Source organism: Peromyscus californicus, unplaced genomic scaffold, assembly GCF_007827085.1.
Source record: "Peromyscus californicus insignis strain IS unplaced genomic scaffold, ASM782708v3 Scaffold_15__1_contigs__length_86483966, whole genome shotgun sequence".
Lineage (NCBI taxonomy): Eukaryota > Metazoa > Chordata > Mammalia > Rodentia > Cricetidae > Peromyscus > Peromyscus californicus.
In genome coordinates this window covers 69,295,685-69,312,346 of record NW_026294447.1, presented here as the reverse complement: position 1 = coordinate 69,312,346, position 16,662 = coordinate 69,295,685, and the positions used below count along the sequence as shown (strand labels likewise).

The following is a 16,662-nucleotide window of genomic DNA, read 5'->3' as shown; positions in this document are numbered from 1 at the left end:
GGCAGTTCAGACCTGTCTGTAACTCCTCTTCAGGGAAGGGATCTGACACCTTCACACAGACATTCATGCAGTCAAAACACCAATACACATAAAATACAAATAAATAAATTATTTTTTTAAAAAGAAAAATATTAATTTAAAAAATGAACACAAAAGCAGACAACAAAACACAAACAGAAAACAGAACACAAAAACCCCCTTTGTTCCTCCGTCTTTCCTGCCTCCTCATTTGTCTCAGTGGCACTGGGAGCTGCTGCGTATCATGCAGGAGACCCTTGTGTCCAAACAGCGTCACTTGCAAATGTACATTGTGTAATGTAGCATTGGTCAGGTTCAAGGCCTCTGGCTTCTGGTACACCGTCTATACTGAACCCTCACCAAAACTCCTCCCAGAGACCCTGCTGCTGTGATTCCACAGGGCCAGTCCCTTCACTCACTCCAGCAGGTCACAGTTGGGGTAGATGTTTGCCAACTCAAAGCCCTGGATGTGTGCCTGGGTGGCAGCCAAGTCAGTCTGGGCTGTTGGAACCACCCTCCTCAGGTCAGGGGTGATGTCAGCTCTCCTGTGTCGTGGTCATCCGGGTCCATTATCCCAGGACCAGTGATGGGTGGGGTCAGCTCTGTGGGAAGTGGGGGGTGGGCTCTCTCCTGGCTAGTGAGGGGCGGGCCGGCTAGGCACAGCCCTGGTACTAGCTTCAACACGTGGTTCAACACTTAATTCGAATGGGTCCCTGTGTAACATGGGCAGTGGACATCAACACAGACCCCAGCTGCTGCAGAACCACAGACCCAGACATGGCCAACAGCAGCAGCTTGGGCCCAGATTTCACCAGGGGCCTGAGTGGCAGCACAGATTGGCATGAGCCCAGCAGCACCATGGTCCCTGGACTCCAACTGGCCTCAGGTGGCAGCCCGGACCCTGAGCAGTCGCACAGCCTTCATTAGGATTTGCGTTACAAACGTGAGAACCCAGGTTTGGATCCCAGAACCCATATAAATGCCAGGTGGCAGTGGTGACCAGGTTGTGATTGAGTTAGAAGGCAGAGACAGGGGGATCACAGAGCAAGCTGCCTAGTAATGCTAGTCAGATCACTGAGCTCTGGATTTCAGAGACCCTGCCTCAGTGAATAAAATGGAAGAACCGTCAAGGATGATTCCCAACATCACCCTCAGGTCTCCACATGCACATACACACACACACACACACACACACACACACACACACACACACACACACACACACACACGTATGTGCCATACACCTGCAAACATGAATACATAAATACATGTATACCACACATATACATAAAAGTGGAAAAAAATATTGCTAAGCATCCGTTTGGAAGAAATGTACCTTCATGTCGTGTAGAGTGTGTGGCTCTCTCCATGTGTAGGTGGTGTTTGGGGTCTCCACGGGCCCACCTCTTGCAGAAGGTACCCGGTGTCGGTCCTGCACTCATTGGGTGATGTGTTCGTAGAGTAAACTTGTGTTGTCAGACTTGCATCTTCTGTTAAACTTTAGGTGGGTGAGGGGTTGCTGTGCTGGGATTCTGAAACTAGCCCTCAAGGTCAGCCATGGCTTGGCTACTGGTTTCTGTTCCTGCCTCAGTTCCCCAACTGTTTGTGCGGGGTGCCCTCCCTGGTCACGTGGGCATCTTTGCTTCCCTCCAACCCGCAGACCTTCTAGAGCAGTACTAAAGTAGTCTAGCATCCCAGCCGTGGTCCCGGGCCGTTGTCCTCTGACCTGGGAGGACATTCACTAAACACTCCTGGAATTGAGCAGCGAAGGGAGCTAAGCTAAAGAGCAAATGCTTTCCTTGTTCACGTGTACTAGCTAACCCACAGCGCCCAGCTGCCTTGATTCCTGAGTCGGGTGTTTTCAAAAGCCCCTGGCAACTCCTCTTTGAGAGACCTCTCTTCTCTGAATCCAGATCTGTCCTGACAACCTTAGGGGAGTTTCTCCCAACACTTACTTATCAGTTTCCCTTCCTCTTTGCGCCTCTTCAGGAGTACAGATCAGTTGCATACAGCCACAGATGATGGAGGAGTTCTCCATCTATCATTTTCTTTTCTTCTTTCTTATAGGCAATCTTTGGCAGCCAGACACTACCTAACTCCAGTTTATGGACAATAAATAATGGTGCGGGCTGCAGAATTTCCAGTGCCACAGCTGGTGGCCAGAAGCCAAACACCCTGCCACAAAAAGTGGTGCCACCTCCAAGTTCCTCCACCTTGGTCTCCAAGCCCCAATCCAATCACAAACAAGGGCTCAGAAAGGCAGCATCCCAGAGGGCTTCCAAGTAAGTTTCCTGTAATGGTATGTGCAGTTTCCAGTGTTACATCAGTTCTAAGCTCATAGCACTCCTTAGGATGCCTTCAAGACCATTTGAATTGAGATCACACCACCTGATGAAGAACAGTGCCAAACTTGGGACTCTGCCATGGTTGCAAATTGGAATCACCTGGGGAGGAACTGAACCCTGCAGTGTCTGGCTCTACCCTGAGAGAGGGGCAGCCACTGTGCTTTCAGGTTCCCTGGTAATTGTGACGGGGAATCTACAGAGTTCAAGGTTATTGCTGAGCAGTGCTGCCAGCCTCTGTCATGAGCTGCAGACGGTGCAGCCGACAATGGTCCTGAACTGTCGGCTTGGAGAAAGGAGGCGTGTCTGCTCTGGATCACTCTGCAGAGTCAGATCCTTTCAATTTCTTGTCCAATTCAGCCCTCCTCTCCTCGTTTGCACATTTGTGTTTAGGCAGTTAACGTCATCAGCACTAATCAAGCAGTGGTATTTCTGATGCCTTTTGTAGGCCACCTATTTTATACTAAATAGGATATCTAGAGCTATTTATGTATCGCTCTTTCTCATTAAGACTCCTCACTCGGCTGTCCTTCACCAGCTCAATCTTAGTTGTCAGAAATTCCGAACATGTAGTACTGCTTTTCTTCCCCCTTTAGAGGGTGAATCACATTGTAGATTGGAGTCAAAGCAATCCCCTGTGGCTCTCTTAATCACATTGCTGTCATTATTCATTTACTCAACAAATATTTACTCAGTACCTGCTAAGCACTAAAGAGCAGGAGAGTCACACTGCCGTGACCTCGTGCTCTCTGGAGCGTGAGTGGAGCATGAGTGCAGGGCAGTAGGAAGGCTGCAGGTGCATGGTGGTGGAAGGACAGCAGAGGAGCTGTGCGCCTCCTCTGCCCCGCACCCCAGAAAGCGGTCAAATCCTGACGAGTGCAGCCCCAGTGTGCAGCCTCCCCAACTCTCACCCATTACCCATTTTACTGGTTGACACTTTGAGCGAGTTACTTAATCTCTTGGCCTTGCTTTCCTCATTTGCAATAATGGTGCAGGAATCACCTGCTTCATAGGTGAGTAGATAAACAGGAACTAAGTGAGCTGTAATCATCCTCTAGTGGATGTTGAAGACACTCTGCAGCTCTGAGCAGCTCACAGCTAACCATTTGAAAGCAAACGTTGAATCTGCTGATGTGTTCCTTGTGGGCTTTCCTGCATGGGCTCGGGGGTCTGAGTGGTGCTTGTGAAGAGCTGGGCTTGGGTGGCAGGGCTAGAAATTTGAAGGCACCGCTCGCTGCCCTGAACTTGCTGCTGGCAGGGAAGCCCTGCAGACTCCCGAGATGGAATTGCAGCTCTTTGGGCAAATTCTGCTTTGCTGAATTTTTGTGGTTTCTTCTTTGTGACAGGCAGGAGTGTGGGAAAACCGGAAACAGCTCAGCATCAAAAATGCACAGAAGGGGGGAAGCAAAGATTTCTTCAGCATTTAAGAAATATAATCCAAGTATCAGAAGGCATGCTGTGAGGCGTTGTTCCAGCAAATAGTTTCCAATTTGCCTTTAAAACTAGCAGAAGTCTGTGGGGCTAAGTTAGCACTAATGGAGACCTTCACATTCTCTCACGGGTAGAACGCCCAGTGCTGTGGAGGCCCCACAGATACTTTCTATTATTATATCGTCATCATCATTATTGTGGGAGCAGTGGGGGAGAGCAGAGGGAGAATGTACCCACATACACTATGGCACACATGTGGAGGTCAGAGGACAACTTTGGGGAGCCGGTGCTGTCCTGAACTCAGGTCATCGGGCTTGCACAGCAAGAGTTTTTATGAGCGGAGCCCTCTTCTCACTTAAAAGAAAAAGAATAGGAAAGGGTTTGTTGTTGTTGTTGTTTATTTGTTTGTGTCTGGTTTTTTCTGAACTGACTCATGAATTACCTTAATTTTAGACTTATCAAAAAAAAAAAAAAAAAAAAACCTACAGGGACAGCACAGGCAGTCCCGAGGTACCCACCAGCTTTGTTCATTGTTAGCATCGTTCCCGTAGGTAGGCTCAGGTCATTCTGCGTTGGAAGGGTGCACCAGACCGAAGCTGCTGCCGATGCAGGATTGTGAGCTGCACTTTATATGGTATTTGGATCAGTGAAGTCTTTTGGGTTCTTAATCCACAGAAATGCTCACGGCTCCTGGAGTCAGGACCTTTAGCATCATTTGGTCCATTCTTGCTCTTCTAGAACGATTCTTGTTCCTGGCCATTCTAACAACTTTCTCACATCCCTGTGATTCAGTTTCCTGCTTTAAAACAGGACTGATGGCAATAGTACCTGGCTAAAGGGATCGTGAAGAGAAATGAATTCAGAAATGTTGAGCGGAAATACAGTGCGTGCTGCACAATGCTTGTTAAATCAGGCCTACGTGCTGTTGTGGTTGACCGTGAGATAAGAGTCAAGAAAATCCCGTGTAGTTTGTTTACTGTGTCCCCGAAAGATGTGATGCTTCATTTGTCCCCATCCTGGTAGGGCCTTCCTTCTGGTTCAGCTCAGATGAACCAAGAGCCGTCCGTCCTGACTGGTGGGACCGAGTCACGCTCAAGAATGCCACCGAGGCCCCAAGAGACAGAGCTAATGAGAAGTTGTAATGAGCGTTTCCCCATGCCAAGCCCTGTGCTTTTGGGTTGAACTTGAAGCTTCTCCTAGCACAGAGGTTGGCATCAGACAGGCAGAAGCAGTTTCCACGAGCATCATCAAAGTTTCCACATCCTAGAGGTTGGGTCTGGAGAACAATAGAACATCGGAGATGGAATGTCCTTTGGATTTGGGTGCAGAGGGAACTGAAAATGAAAACATTGGGGTCCTGTTTCATTATGATGATAGTCAAGTCTTCTTCCCATCTGTGAAACAAAACCCGCTGCCCTCCTGAATAATTGGCCCAGATAGCTTGCTTTCTGTTGATGCAGTTGAAAGCTTCTCTATGAGAGCATTTGTGTTCGAGTCTCACTTCGCAGCCATTTTTCTGGCCCCTCCTGGTCCGGCAGTTCTTGCTGTCGCTCACAGATTCCTATACCCCCACTCTTCCTGTCAGTTCTGTGAGGAGAGTGGACATTTCTTCCTCCTCTCCCTTCCCCTCCCTTGTTTTTGACTATTTACATAGGACCATCACCTCTCCTAATTTTCCTGATGCTTGAAACACCTCATAATTTAGTGTCCATCTCACCTCCTCCTTTTTCCCTGGTGTTTCTGGCTTTTCTTCTACAAGATAACTGGATTAAAAGGGATGGCAGCTTGTCCACAGCTCAATGCATCTGAGCTGTTTCTTCCTCGTGACGTTTCTGTTCAGAGCCGTGAATTTCCCAGGAAATATGGGAAAAGAAACCCAGGGAGGTTAAAGATCGCCAGGCAAACTGATCGGCTCCTGAATGAACCAGATCAAAGTGGTTGTAACTTGGGAAACTTCCCCTAAGAAAGTGTTGGCTCAATAGTAGAGCATATGCTTAGCGGGTATGTGGCCCCAGGATCCTAGAGGAAAGGAAAGGGGAGGGGATGGGGAGGAAAGGGAGGAGGGACAGAGGAGAACGGGGACGAAGAGAGGAGGAGGAGGAGGAGGAGGAGGAGGAGGAGGAGGAGGAGGAGGAGGAGGAGGAAGACAGAGACCGAACTACAGTGTTAAGTTGCTTTGCCTCAAATGACCTTCGTGGGAATTTTGTTTTTTTAAGACAGGGTTTCTCTGTATAGCTCTGGCTGTCCTAGAACTCGCTCTGAAGACCTAGCTGGCCTCGAACTCAGAGAAAATCCTACCTCTGCCTCTAGAGTGCTGGGATTAGAGGAGTGTGTCACCACATCCAGCCTTAGTGGGAGTTTTTAAAGGTAACTGACTGCTGTCCTGTCCAGCACCTAGGACAGTGGTGTTTGTTAAAGACTTCGGGATTAGGAAGAGGAAAGTATTAAGAGCTGGGCAGCCCGGTCAAACCAAGTATCAGCATATGACTGGAGCGTCTGCGGAGGTCAGCAGTATGATGAAACCTGCTCTGGGGTAAATGTCAGAAGAACATAAAAATAAATATCCAGTAAGACACATGTATGTGTCTTCCAGCTTCTTTTTCTTGTGTGAATCAATGCAATGAGGCGATCCTAGGGAAAGTACTCAGGAGCTGTAATGGCCAAACCTCCTTGTTGTGGGTGTAGCCGCTGTCATACTGTAGATTACCATTATCTGTCCATCTTTCAGTCTTTTATTATATGATTTGAAGAAACATGGTTGAGTCTGTTGTATATCTATCCTATTTAGGGAGTACTCAATGTATTTCTAAAAGTGGTCATTGTAATTAGTAGTTATAAAGTTTTCATGCTAGAGGAATAGAGTGTAGCATGGGTACTAGTGTAGGAGGGTACACAGGTGGCTGAACCAGAACTGGTACTCTTGGTACCCAGAATGCTGACCACAGACTTCCCAGCAGACCACTGTCTTCAGAAGTCCCTACCAGTCCTCTTAAGTTGAATGTGTACAACAAGTGCAGATTAATCATCCTAAAATACTGCTTTTGGAAATCCAAAGCAAGCACTTGGGAACTCAGCCCCTTCCTTTCCATGCCAGTTTTACCATTTACATGGCTGGGAGGCACTCAAAAGGAGGAAAGAGTAATGCCACTCTGATGCAGAATTCCCGCTAGGTGCTACCCAGGAAGGACAGGGTTGAAGATCAACATTGAAGGGCTTTCATATGGCTTCCTGTGAGAGTGCAGTCTGTGAATGAGTAGGAGGCTGACATACTCTCACATGGCCCCCTCTCACTCCAGAGCACAGCCTGAACCTAGAAGGAATAAGAAGCCAGGAGGTTAGGTTCTTGTCTTCTCTCTGTCGCCCTCATCATTTGGGCCCGAAGAGTGGCTTAGGGGTCTTCAGGTTTGTTCCTGGTGTGAACACAGGAGAGACAGGGACTAGCACCCTCCTCAACAGAAGTCACACTGGTTGTGTGTAGGTAAGTAGTAAGTAGTGTAAGAGTCTCAGAACGAAGCCGGGCGGTGGTGGCGCATGCCATTAATCCCAGCACTCAGGAGGCAGAGGCAGGCGGATCTCTGTGAGTTCGAGGCCAGCCTGGTCTACAGAGGGAGTTCCAGAACAGCCAAGGCTACACAGAGAAACCCTGTCTCAAAAAAAAGTCACAGAATGATGACTCTTCTGTTAGTGGTTCATACATAGGTCATTGGATTAAAATTCTTAGCTTTCTTCCCTGCCTGCTGGGGGCGAAACTGTAACGTGATTGCTGGAGATTTCCTTCCTTTGCTTTGCATCTCTTAAGACTTTCTTCTTTAAAGATGAGCAAATATTGAAAGCTCCCTGGGTCTGAGGATGGATTAAAAGTATTTATAGTAAAGATCCAGAGGCTTTGCCAACTCCAAAAGTGAGCTGAAGTGTGAGCGAGAAGAGCATTTTAGAAAACATTTCAGTTGTATTCCTAGCAGACTTTAAAGAGGAGTGTATCATGTTCTAAGTTAGCAAAGGTGTCAGAGAAAGTGCAGGCACCAGGGCTACCTGAGAAACCAGGGGAGTTCAGTGACTCAGAGTCAGGCGAAGGGGAACGGGGAATTCCTGATACAAAAAAGAAATGCTCTTCACAAACCTGGGGTAGGAAGTATGCTTACAAAGGCTCAAAAATATATATTAGAAGAAAGGGAAATTCACCCTAAAACAATGCCTCCCAAAAAGAGAAATAATTGTCATTATTGTAAGCACATTAGATCTAAAGCAATAGCACATGGGGCTTTGAACAACGTAATTAACAAATCAATAGAGAAATAGCTTGTCCCCAGTGGAATAGGGTTTTGTTGTTGTTGTTGATTTGGGTTTTTTGTTGTTGTTGTTTTGAGACACGGTTTCTCTGTGTAGCTTTGGCGCTTTTCACTCTGTAGACCAGGTTGGCCTCGAACTCACAGAGATCTGCCTGACTCTGCCTCCCGAGTGTTGGGATTAAAGGCGTGCGCCACCACCGAACAGTTTTTAAGGCTTGAACATTTCAGTTCTCAAAAAGAAAAAATATATATATTATCTAACCACTTTATAGTGAAATGACAAAATGCCCAAATAATTTGGAAATGTTTAAGCATGATTTTAAGTAACTTGTATCAAAGTCATATTGAAGACTATTCTGAAAATAAGAATTGTACACACCAAAAGTTGTATTTGAAATGTAGTCAGAGATGTACCCAAAGGTAAATGCATAATCGACATCATTTTCTTTTTAAAATACAGAAAGATTAAAAAAAGAATGAACCAAAGTGTAGGCTTGCTGGCTTGCCCATGTCAGCTCTGCTGGGTGCCCTGAAGCCTCCTGGCTCTTCTCAGTGTGGTTTTCAGTTCTTGCCTTTGTGCAGCTTTACCTACTGTCCTGTCCTCGGCTCCTCCACTAAATCTACCATCTACCTTCCTGCGGATTTAATTTTGTTTGTGTATGCATGTGAGAGAGAGAAAGTAGACACGTGTGTACCACGCCCGTTTGTGGAGGTCAGGAAAACATCTGGCTGTGACTTGTCACCTTGCGCTCTGTTGAGGCCGCGTCTGGATTCTGTGGCTATGCTAATACTCCAGGCTAGTTGGCCTGGACGCCTGTTTGATCCTCCTGTCTTCACTGTTGTCCGGACTGTAGAGTGAGGGTTGGGACTGTAGGTGCATGCCATCACATCCAGCTCTTCACATGGCTTCCAGGAAACAACTGGACCAAACTCAGGGGGGTGGGCTTCTGTGACAATGACAAGGTTTTCTTTAAGCACATGTATGTACTTAACACTATAAATTCAAAATATATAAATCACAGGTAATAGCTTACAAAGAGAAATTCCCAAACCGTCAATCATAATGGGTGGTTTATTTATATATATGTGTCTTTAATTGTGCATCTGAACTATTTTCTTTGATAGCTGTATTGTTTTCACACACATACTCCTATTTCATCTCCCCCACCTGAAGCTCTTCTTATTGGAATTTACCCCTATCATAACTCAAACAAAATAACACCAATTTGAATGATTAAAGTGCAGAATTAGCAGTTTGCTTTAAATGGGTAACTTTCAATCTTTATGGCTACCACACATAATAAAAATATATTTAATATGCAAAGCCAAGAAAAATAACTATGTGCATTTGTGAAATAAAATGTCGTAAGTATTTTCCTGTTATTATATTTATTTATTTAGGTTTATTCTTATTTATGTGTATGTGTGTGTGTTCATGGGAGCCAGCAGAGGGTGTTCGATTCCCTGGAACTGAAGTTGCTGGTGGTTGTGAACTACCTAACATGGGTGCTGGGAACTAAATTCAAGTCCTCTTTAAGAATAGTACACGCTCAGCCGGGCAGTGGTGGCGCACGCCTTTAATCCCAGCACTCGGGAGGCAGAGCCAGGCGGATCTCTGTGAGTTCGAGGCCAGCCTGGGCTACCAAGTGAGTTCTAGGAAAAGGCGCAAAGCTACACAGAGAAACCCTGTCTCGAAAAACCAAAAAAAAAAAAAAAGAATAGTGCACGCTCATAATGACTGACCCATCTCTCCAGCCCCATATTATTTTCAGTGCTGATTGTGAGCCCCTAAATTGATTTCACAACTCACATATAAGTCACAATTCAGCCTCTTAAAAATTTTAATAGTTATGCCTGCTCCTAACCAAATATACATGTTCTAGGTAAATTTGAATGTTCACAATAATTCAGCACATACTGTGCCACAGAGTATCGGTTTCAAACAGTTTATATTCTTTAATCGTAATGAACTTGTGAGAAATATAATCTAAAAGATGGCTTTTGGGTCTTTAAAGTCTATTTGGTGGTATTTTTAAGTATGCCTATTACTTATAATTTAGAGGTAACAGTGAAATATAAAACTCTTCACACTAAAGGGCTGTGGGCGTGCTGTCTATCAAACCTGTGTACTGGGATAGATCTGCTTCCAAGCTGTTTTTGTTGTTCCTGCTGAGATCAAACTCAGCACCTCATGCATGCCAGGCAAGCACTCTACCCCTGAGCCACACTCCTACACCTAAAAACGTTTATTGTAAATATATTTATTAAGACAAGAAAAAGAAGGCTAGAGAGATGGCTCGGATGTTAAGAGCACTTGCTGTTCTAGGAAACACAAGTTTAGCTCCAGCACCCCATCTGGAGGCTCACAACCACCTGCAGCTCCACCTCCAGGGCAGCCGGTGCCTCCTCTGGTTCTGAAGGCACTCAGATGTGTGTGTATTCATGCATGTGTGCTCACATGCACACAGACACAAACTTTAAATCTTTTTTTAAAGGCAAGTGATAGAAAATAAATGAGTTAATTGTATGATGTGAAAAGCTATAAAAAAAGACAGTTGAGGAAACTAATTTTAAAAAAAGAAAGAAAGAAAAACAGAAACCACCTGGAACCAACTGAAGGAATGTTGGGAAGAAGTTAGAAGATAGGTAGTCTGTGAGTGAGTACTTACTAAGAAAAATCAAAGTACATGTTCCCTTTGGGGAGCATTCTTTTCTTTAGCCTACCTTGTAGTCTAAGGTTTCTTCTCACCTTTAGGAGTTGGTTATCACTGTTTGGGGCTGGGTATTGTTGTTTTTTTTTTTAAATAATCTCTAAATTATGTATTATGTACACGTGTGTGGGTACCCATGAAGGCCAGGAGAGGGCGTAAGATCTTCCAGAGCTGGAGTTATAAGTAGTTGTGAGTCACCCAGCTTGAGGGCTTGGAATGGAACTCGGGTCCTCTGCAAAAGCAACAGGTGCTCCTAACTGCTGAGCCATCTCTCCCACCCCACCACCAGCATTTTGTAAGAATGATTGAATTTGGGGTGCCTTCAGGACCTTCCCAAATGCACCCAAGCAGAGGTCACACAGTCCTGTGATAGTCAGCATCTCAGACTCTGGCTTTGGGTACAGTCTGAGCATTTTCCTCCAGTGGATCCTTCCTTCTTGTCCTGGCTAGTTTAATGTCACCTTGACACAACTTAAGAGTTATTTGGGAAGAGGGACTCTCAGTTGAGAAAACGCCTCCCTACGATTTGCCCGTAAACAAACCTGTAGTGTGTTTTATTGGTTATTGATTGATGTAGTGTGCTCTGCCCATTATCAGTGATGCCATCCCTGGACAGGTGGTCCTGGCATGTAGAAGAAAGCAAGCTGAGCAAGCCAGGAGGAGCAAGCGTTCCTTCATGACCTCGGCTTCAGTTCTTGCTTCTAGCTTCCTGCTCTGACTTCCTTCAGGATGGACTGTGATGTGGAACTGGACATTGAAACAGGAATAGAAATCCCAAGATACTTCTCAAGAAAGGTCGCCTCTGATACGGTGGTATGAGTCCAAGTGAACTGTTATTCTAAAGCATTGGACTAGGGTACCAGTATCCAGGAGTTAGAGACCAGCTTGGAAAGAAGCTGAAGCTTCCAGGACTGAGCTGCAATCAGTCTGGTGAGGTGATCAAGAAAACAGACCCTGAAGGCAAGCCTAGCGCTTCAGCAGAGGTTGCATGAAATGAAATAATGGGCAAAAGCAAGAGCGGAGGAAACACAAAAAGAGGAAACACAGGTCCACCAAAAAAGGACATCAGATGCCTCACTGGCCAAATGGATAACAGGGCAATTACTCACCATGCTCCTTAAGACCTGAGCCGAGGAATGTCCAGGCTGCCTGCATGGAGTGGTCATGCTGCAGTGGAAGTTCCGGACAGCCCTTTGATTGGCTTCAGTTCCCAAGTAGAGGCTTTCTTCTAGTCCTACCAGAAGAAATCTTTCCAAGTGATGACCACAGACAGTATTTCTCTTACAGGGATATTATTTGTAATTCATTATTGAACTTCTTGGTGACCTGTTCCTTTAGAACAGTGGTTCTCAACCTGTGGGTTGCAACCCCTATGGGGGTAGAATGACCCTTTCACAGGGGTCACCTAAGACCATCAGAAAACACAGATATTGACATTGCAAGTCATAACACTAGTAAAATTACAGTTAGGAAGGAACAGTGAAAAGAATTGTATGGTTGGGGGTCACCACAACATGGGGAACTGTATTAAAGGGTCGCAGCATTAGGAAGGTTGAGAACCGCTGCTTTAGAAGAAGAATGCCTGTTCTTTCTTAGACTTCAGAAAAGGTAGAAATGGAAGAGGAATAGACAGAGGGGGCAAGTGACTCACAACCCAGGCTACAAGGTGTACATTTAGTATTTCAGGAACCCCTGTAGGTGGCAGCTGGGGGCAAGTTCCAAAGGAAACCCTGCCTAAATGAAAACACATGCCGTCCTTAGGGAACGATTTGAGACAGTGGTGATGAGGACATCAGTGATAATGTGGGTGTCTGTTTAGTGTGACATCTGCTTCTGAGCTGTGACGTCCTTTACCTTCACTGTCTTCATTGTCAGCAGCCCACGGTCCTGTCACACTGTTGCCCAAGAACAGAAACTGCCTTGAAGACAGCCAGAGAGGGCTGCAAAGTACCTCAGTAGTGGAGTTCTGGGATGCAAGAGACCGTTGATTCCATCTGTACTGGAAGGGGGAGAAGAGAAGGAAGATAAAACTGCTGTCCCGCCTTCATTTCTGTTGCTGTGGTGAAAAACACTAACCAGAAGTGACTTAGGGGGTCACAGGGGTTATTTCAGGTTCCAACTCCAGATCACAGACCATCACTGAGGGAAGTCAAGGCAGGCCCGCTTCCTATCCCACACTGCATTACCTTTTACCAAGTGTTTGAATGTAATTGGCCCCGATAAGCTCATATGAAGTGGCACTGTTAGGAGGTGTGGCTTCGTTGGAGTAGGTGTGGCCTTGTTGGAGGAAGTGTGTCACTGTGGGGGCAGGCTTTGAGGTCTCATATACGCTCAAGCCGGGCCCAGTGTCTCAGACCACTTCTTTTTTTGTTTGTTTGTTTGTTTGTTTGTTTGTTTGTTTTTTCGAGACAGGGTTTCTCTGTGTAGTTTTGCGCCTTTCCTGGAACTCACTTGGTAGCCCAGGCTGGCCTCGAACTCACAGAGATCCGCCGGCCTCTGCCTCCCGAGTGCTGGGATTAAAGGCGTGCGCCACCACCGCCCGGCATCAGACCACTTCTATTGCCTGCGAGTCAAGATGTAGGACTCTCAGCTACTTCGCCAGCACCATGTCTGCCTACAAGCCACCACATTGCACCACGGTGATAATGGACTAAACCTCTGAAAATGCAGGCCACCCCAAATAAATGTTTTTCGTTTATAAGAGTTGCCATGGCCATGGTGTTTCTTCATAGCATAGAAACCCTGACTAAGACAGAAGTTGGTACTGGGTGTGGGGTGTTGCTGTGATAGGCCTGACCATGCTCTTGTTTGAAGGAATATGGACCTTGAGACTGTGGATTAGAAAAGCAGTTGAACAAGTGCTGCTTAATGGGACATTCTAGTAGGAACATGGAAGACAATGGTGTGATTTAAACTGTAGGGGCCGGGCTCAAGAGGTTTCAGAGGAGAAGAATTTTAGTACGTTGCCTAGAGATCATTCTTGTGATATTTTGGTGAAGAATGTGGCTGCTTTTTGCCTTTGTCCAAACAGTCTGTCTGGGGCTAAATTGAAGAGTTTTGGATTAATTCCACTGGCAGCCTAGTATAGACTCTGTCATGTGGTTATTAGTGTTAACTCAAGATTTATAATGAAAAGGAGCACCAGGAAGTGGAATGGAGCTAAGTCCTGTGTTCAAGGTGATAAAAAGATTAAGAAATGGAATAAAGGGAATGGTGACCTCAGGACAAGATCCCACCCAGCTAAATTTCCAACTTGTGAAAAGGAATTGAAGAAAAGCTTAAAGCATGGTGTGGTGATACACACCTTTTTAATCCCAGCACTCAGAAGGCAGAGACTGGCAGACCTGAGTTTGAGGCCAGCCTGGTCTACAGATCCAGTTTCAGGACAGCCAAGCTTAGGCAGTGAAAGAAACCATTTGAAAGTAAAAGTTGGTGAAGATGTAATTGAACTAGGGGGCCTTGTTCCAGGCCCAGCAAGCAGCAGAACTTGGCTTCTTCAGCCACATGGTTCTGGCTTTGGAGTCAAGGATATAAGAAAGGCATTTTGGAATCTCCCTCTACAGCTAAGAAAGCCACTGAGGCCAAGCATGTGTCTCTGAATAGAGGCCTAGAGAGAAGCCATTGCATGAACCTGGGAAGGTGAAGCCTGGATTTCCTTGGAGACCCCAAGATGTTGGAGATACCAGAGCCATGGGATACATGCTGAGGAAAGCTGCTAACAGGCTAAGACAAAGAAGTGTGTTGCAGTCAACGAAGCTGAAAGGAGTTGAATCTAGGCAATTCCTTAACTCAAGCTCTTCTCTCAGATGATTCTAGGCTGTATCATGTTGATAGTTAAAGCTAACAAGAACAGCTTCCTTCCTGTGTTCTTAGGTAAATATCCCTGCCATGCATTCACTCCTAGGAGAGCAGCAAGTGCAAAAGAACACAACCACCCTGGCTGGCCATGTTCGGAGTGGGCTGCCCAGAAGTTGTAATGTATTTTCCCAAGGAAATGATGTTAGCACAACACAAACATGTTTACCCATAGTGTGCCAAAACCAGTCATGACAGACCTAAACCATTTTGGATACTAGTGTTTCCATGGAAAATTTCACTCAGATTTTTCCCCTTAAATTGCTGTGGACACATTTCTCCATCAAAGAGGAGTACTCTTTGATCCCTGTGGATGACACCGTAGACTCGTAAGTCCAACTCCCAGCCTGTAGTGCATGTAGACGGACGATGGGAGGGTGAATGGAATTGAACACAGGGCCCTGGAGACCTTGGAAGAGGAACAGAATAAAGTCTTTTAAAGGGGAAAGAGAGTTGGGAGTTCCAGAGAGGCTAAAAGAAGGTTAAGAGATTTGAGGGACCCAGAACTCACTGATCTAAGCCTCCGGGATCTTCTCACTGTCTGTTTCTTCTAGGGACACAATGAGTCTGCCCTGTCTCCCCTTTTACTGTTCACATACAGACTTTAATGAAACTGAGTTCAACCCCATGCTGCTCCCTACTCAGCTGATCTTAAAGCAAGCACATTAGCTTTAATGTTTGTTTGTTTGTTTCTGTAAAGGAAATGGACGTGCTAACCCCCACCCACTCCCAGTACTTCTTTCTCAACTGGAATTACACTCACTCCTTATCTGGTCCCCAAAGGTTCCCAGATAAAGTGGCAATTTGGGGCAATTCCACGGAGTGTGTCTGATAGTCAAAGGGGTTTATTTTGAGTTAACTTAACAAGGAGCAAAGGGGAATTGGTCGTGGGATCCAGGAAAGGTGAGGCGCAGTCCCACACGGTTCTCTGGAGAACTCTGCCTTGGTCCACGGTACCACCATCCAGGATCACGAGGTAGTCAAGAGAGCAAGCACGTGCACATTTCAGTTCTTAAGGGGTCCCCCCTTGGCCATGGGGGGGGGCACAGCGCACAGGTACCTAGCAGTTACCTGCTGCCTACTGGGGGCGGTGCTTCATGGGTAAAGCAGAGACAACCACCCCTACAGTATAAGCCTGCTTCTGGCTCAGAATTACTGACCAAATTTATTTCTTCATAAAACTGTCTTTCCTCCTCTCCACTCTGAGCCAACACCTATTTCTTAGAATGTCATGACAACTAAAATGGGGTTTCCTCAGAGAGGTCAACCTTGCCCTTGCCCTTCCCCGGGGAACTCAGGCTCCCTGCTCCCTCTCCAGTCAGTTCTGCGGGCTCCTTTTATACGTCTTCTGTGTTTACCTTCACGTCTGCTGTACCGCCCATCATGAAACACAGCACGTGCTGATTATTTTTATGTGAACCAGTGAGTAGGATAGCCACGTTGGGGCAGGGCTTCCAAGGACTGTTGGGTAAATACTCAGCAGTACAAAACCAAAGAAATGAGCAAATAATACAGCCGTAGCCTCCCAGCTAGAACTTTTATAAACCAACTAAAATCAAGGCAGATGGACCCAGTAAGCAAACGTGTTTGTAGGCACAATGGGTCAAAATTCTTCCAAAACCAGGTGTTAAATATCTGCTATAAGCAAAATGCCTCAAGTGAACCAGGCTGTTAATAGTTTCTGTCTTCACGGAGCTTTTGTTAGTCAAGATGACAAATAGAATGCATCCATCTACATAAATTGGTAATTATAACTTTGAAACGTATCATTTTGATGAATGCAATGAAAAGTTCCACAGGTATAAGAGCCTTTAACAGGGAGATTTGATGGGACCAACATGCCAGAATAGCATTTCTGAGACTTGCCGGAAACCTGTGTACCAAGAACCATCATGCTCCGCCTCCACAGCTGGCCTGAGAGGAGGTGCCTGCCATAGGGTGCCTCAGCCCAATATGGGCCATTTTGCACTTGGTAATTCTTGGGGAGCCTGTGTGCTGCAGAATGAACGCTTAAGT

General features: G+C 46.0%; 1 protein-coding gene across 21 annotated transcripts in view; it reads left to right on the top strand.

Moving 5' to 3' along the window:
• Ttll5 (tubulin tyrosine ligase like 5) overlaps positions 1 to 16,662 on the top strand; it is a 252,368-nt gene that overhangs the window by 201,156 nt on the left and 34,550 nt on the right. For 18 of the 21 annotated variants that reach the window (XM_052739245.1, XM_052739246.1, XM_052739241.1 and 15 more), the window contains one exon: positions 2,086 to 2,300. The exons of the other annotated variants lie outside the window; for them this stretch is intronic. In XM_052739245.1, coding sequence (XP_052595205.1) covers positions 2,086 to 2,300 — 215 coding nt within the window. The remainder of the gene's footprint in view (positions 1 to 2,085; positions 2,301 to 16,662) is intronic. 21 annotated transcript variants of the gene reach the window in all.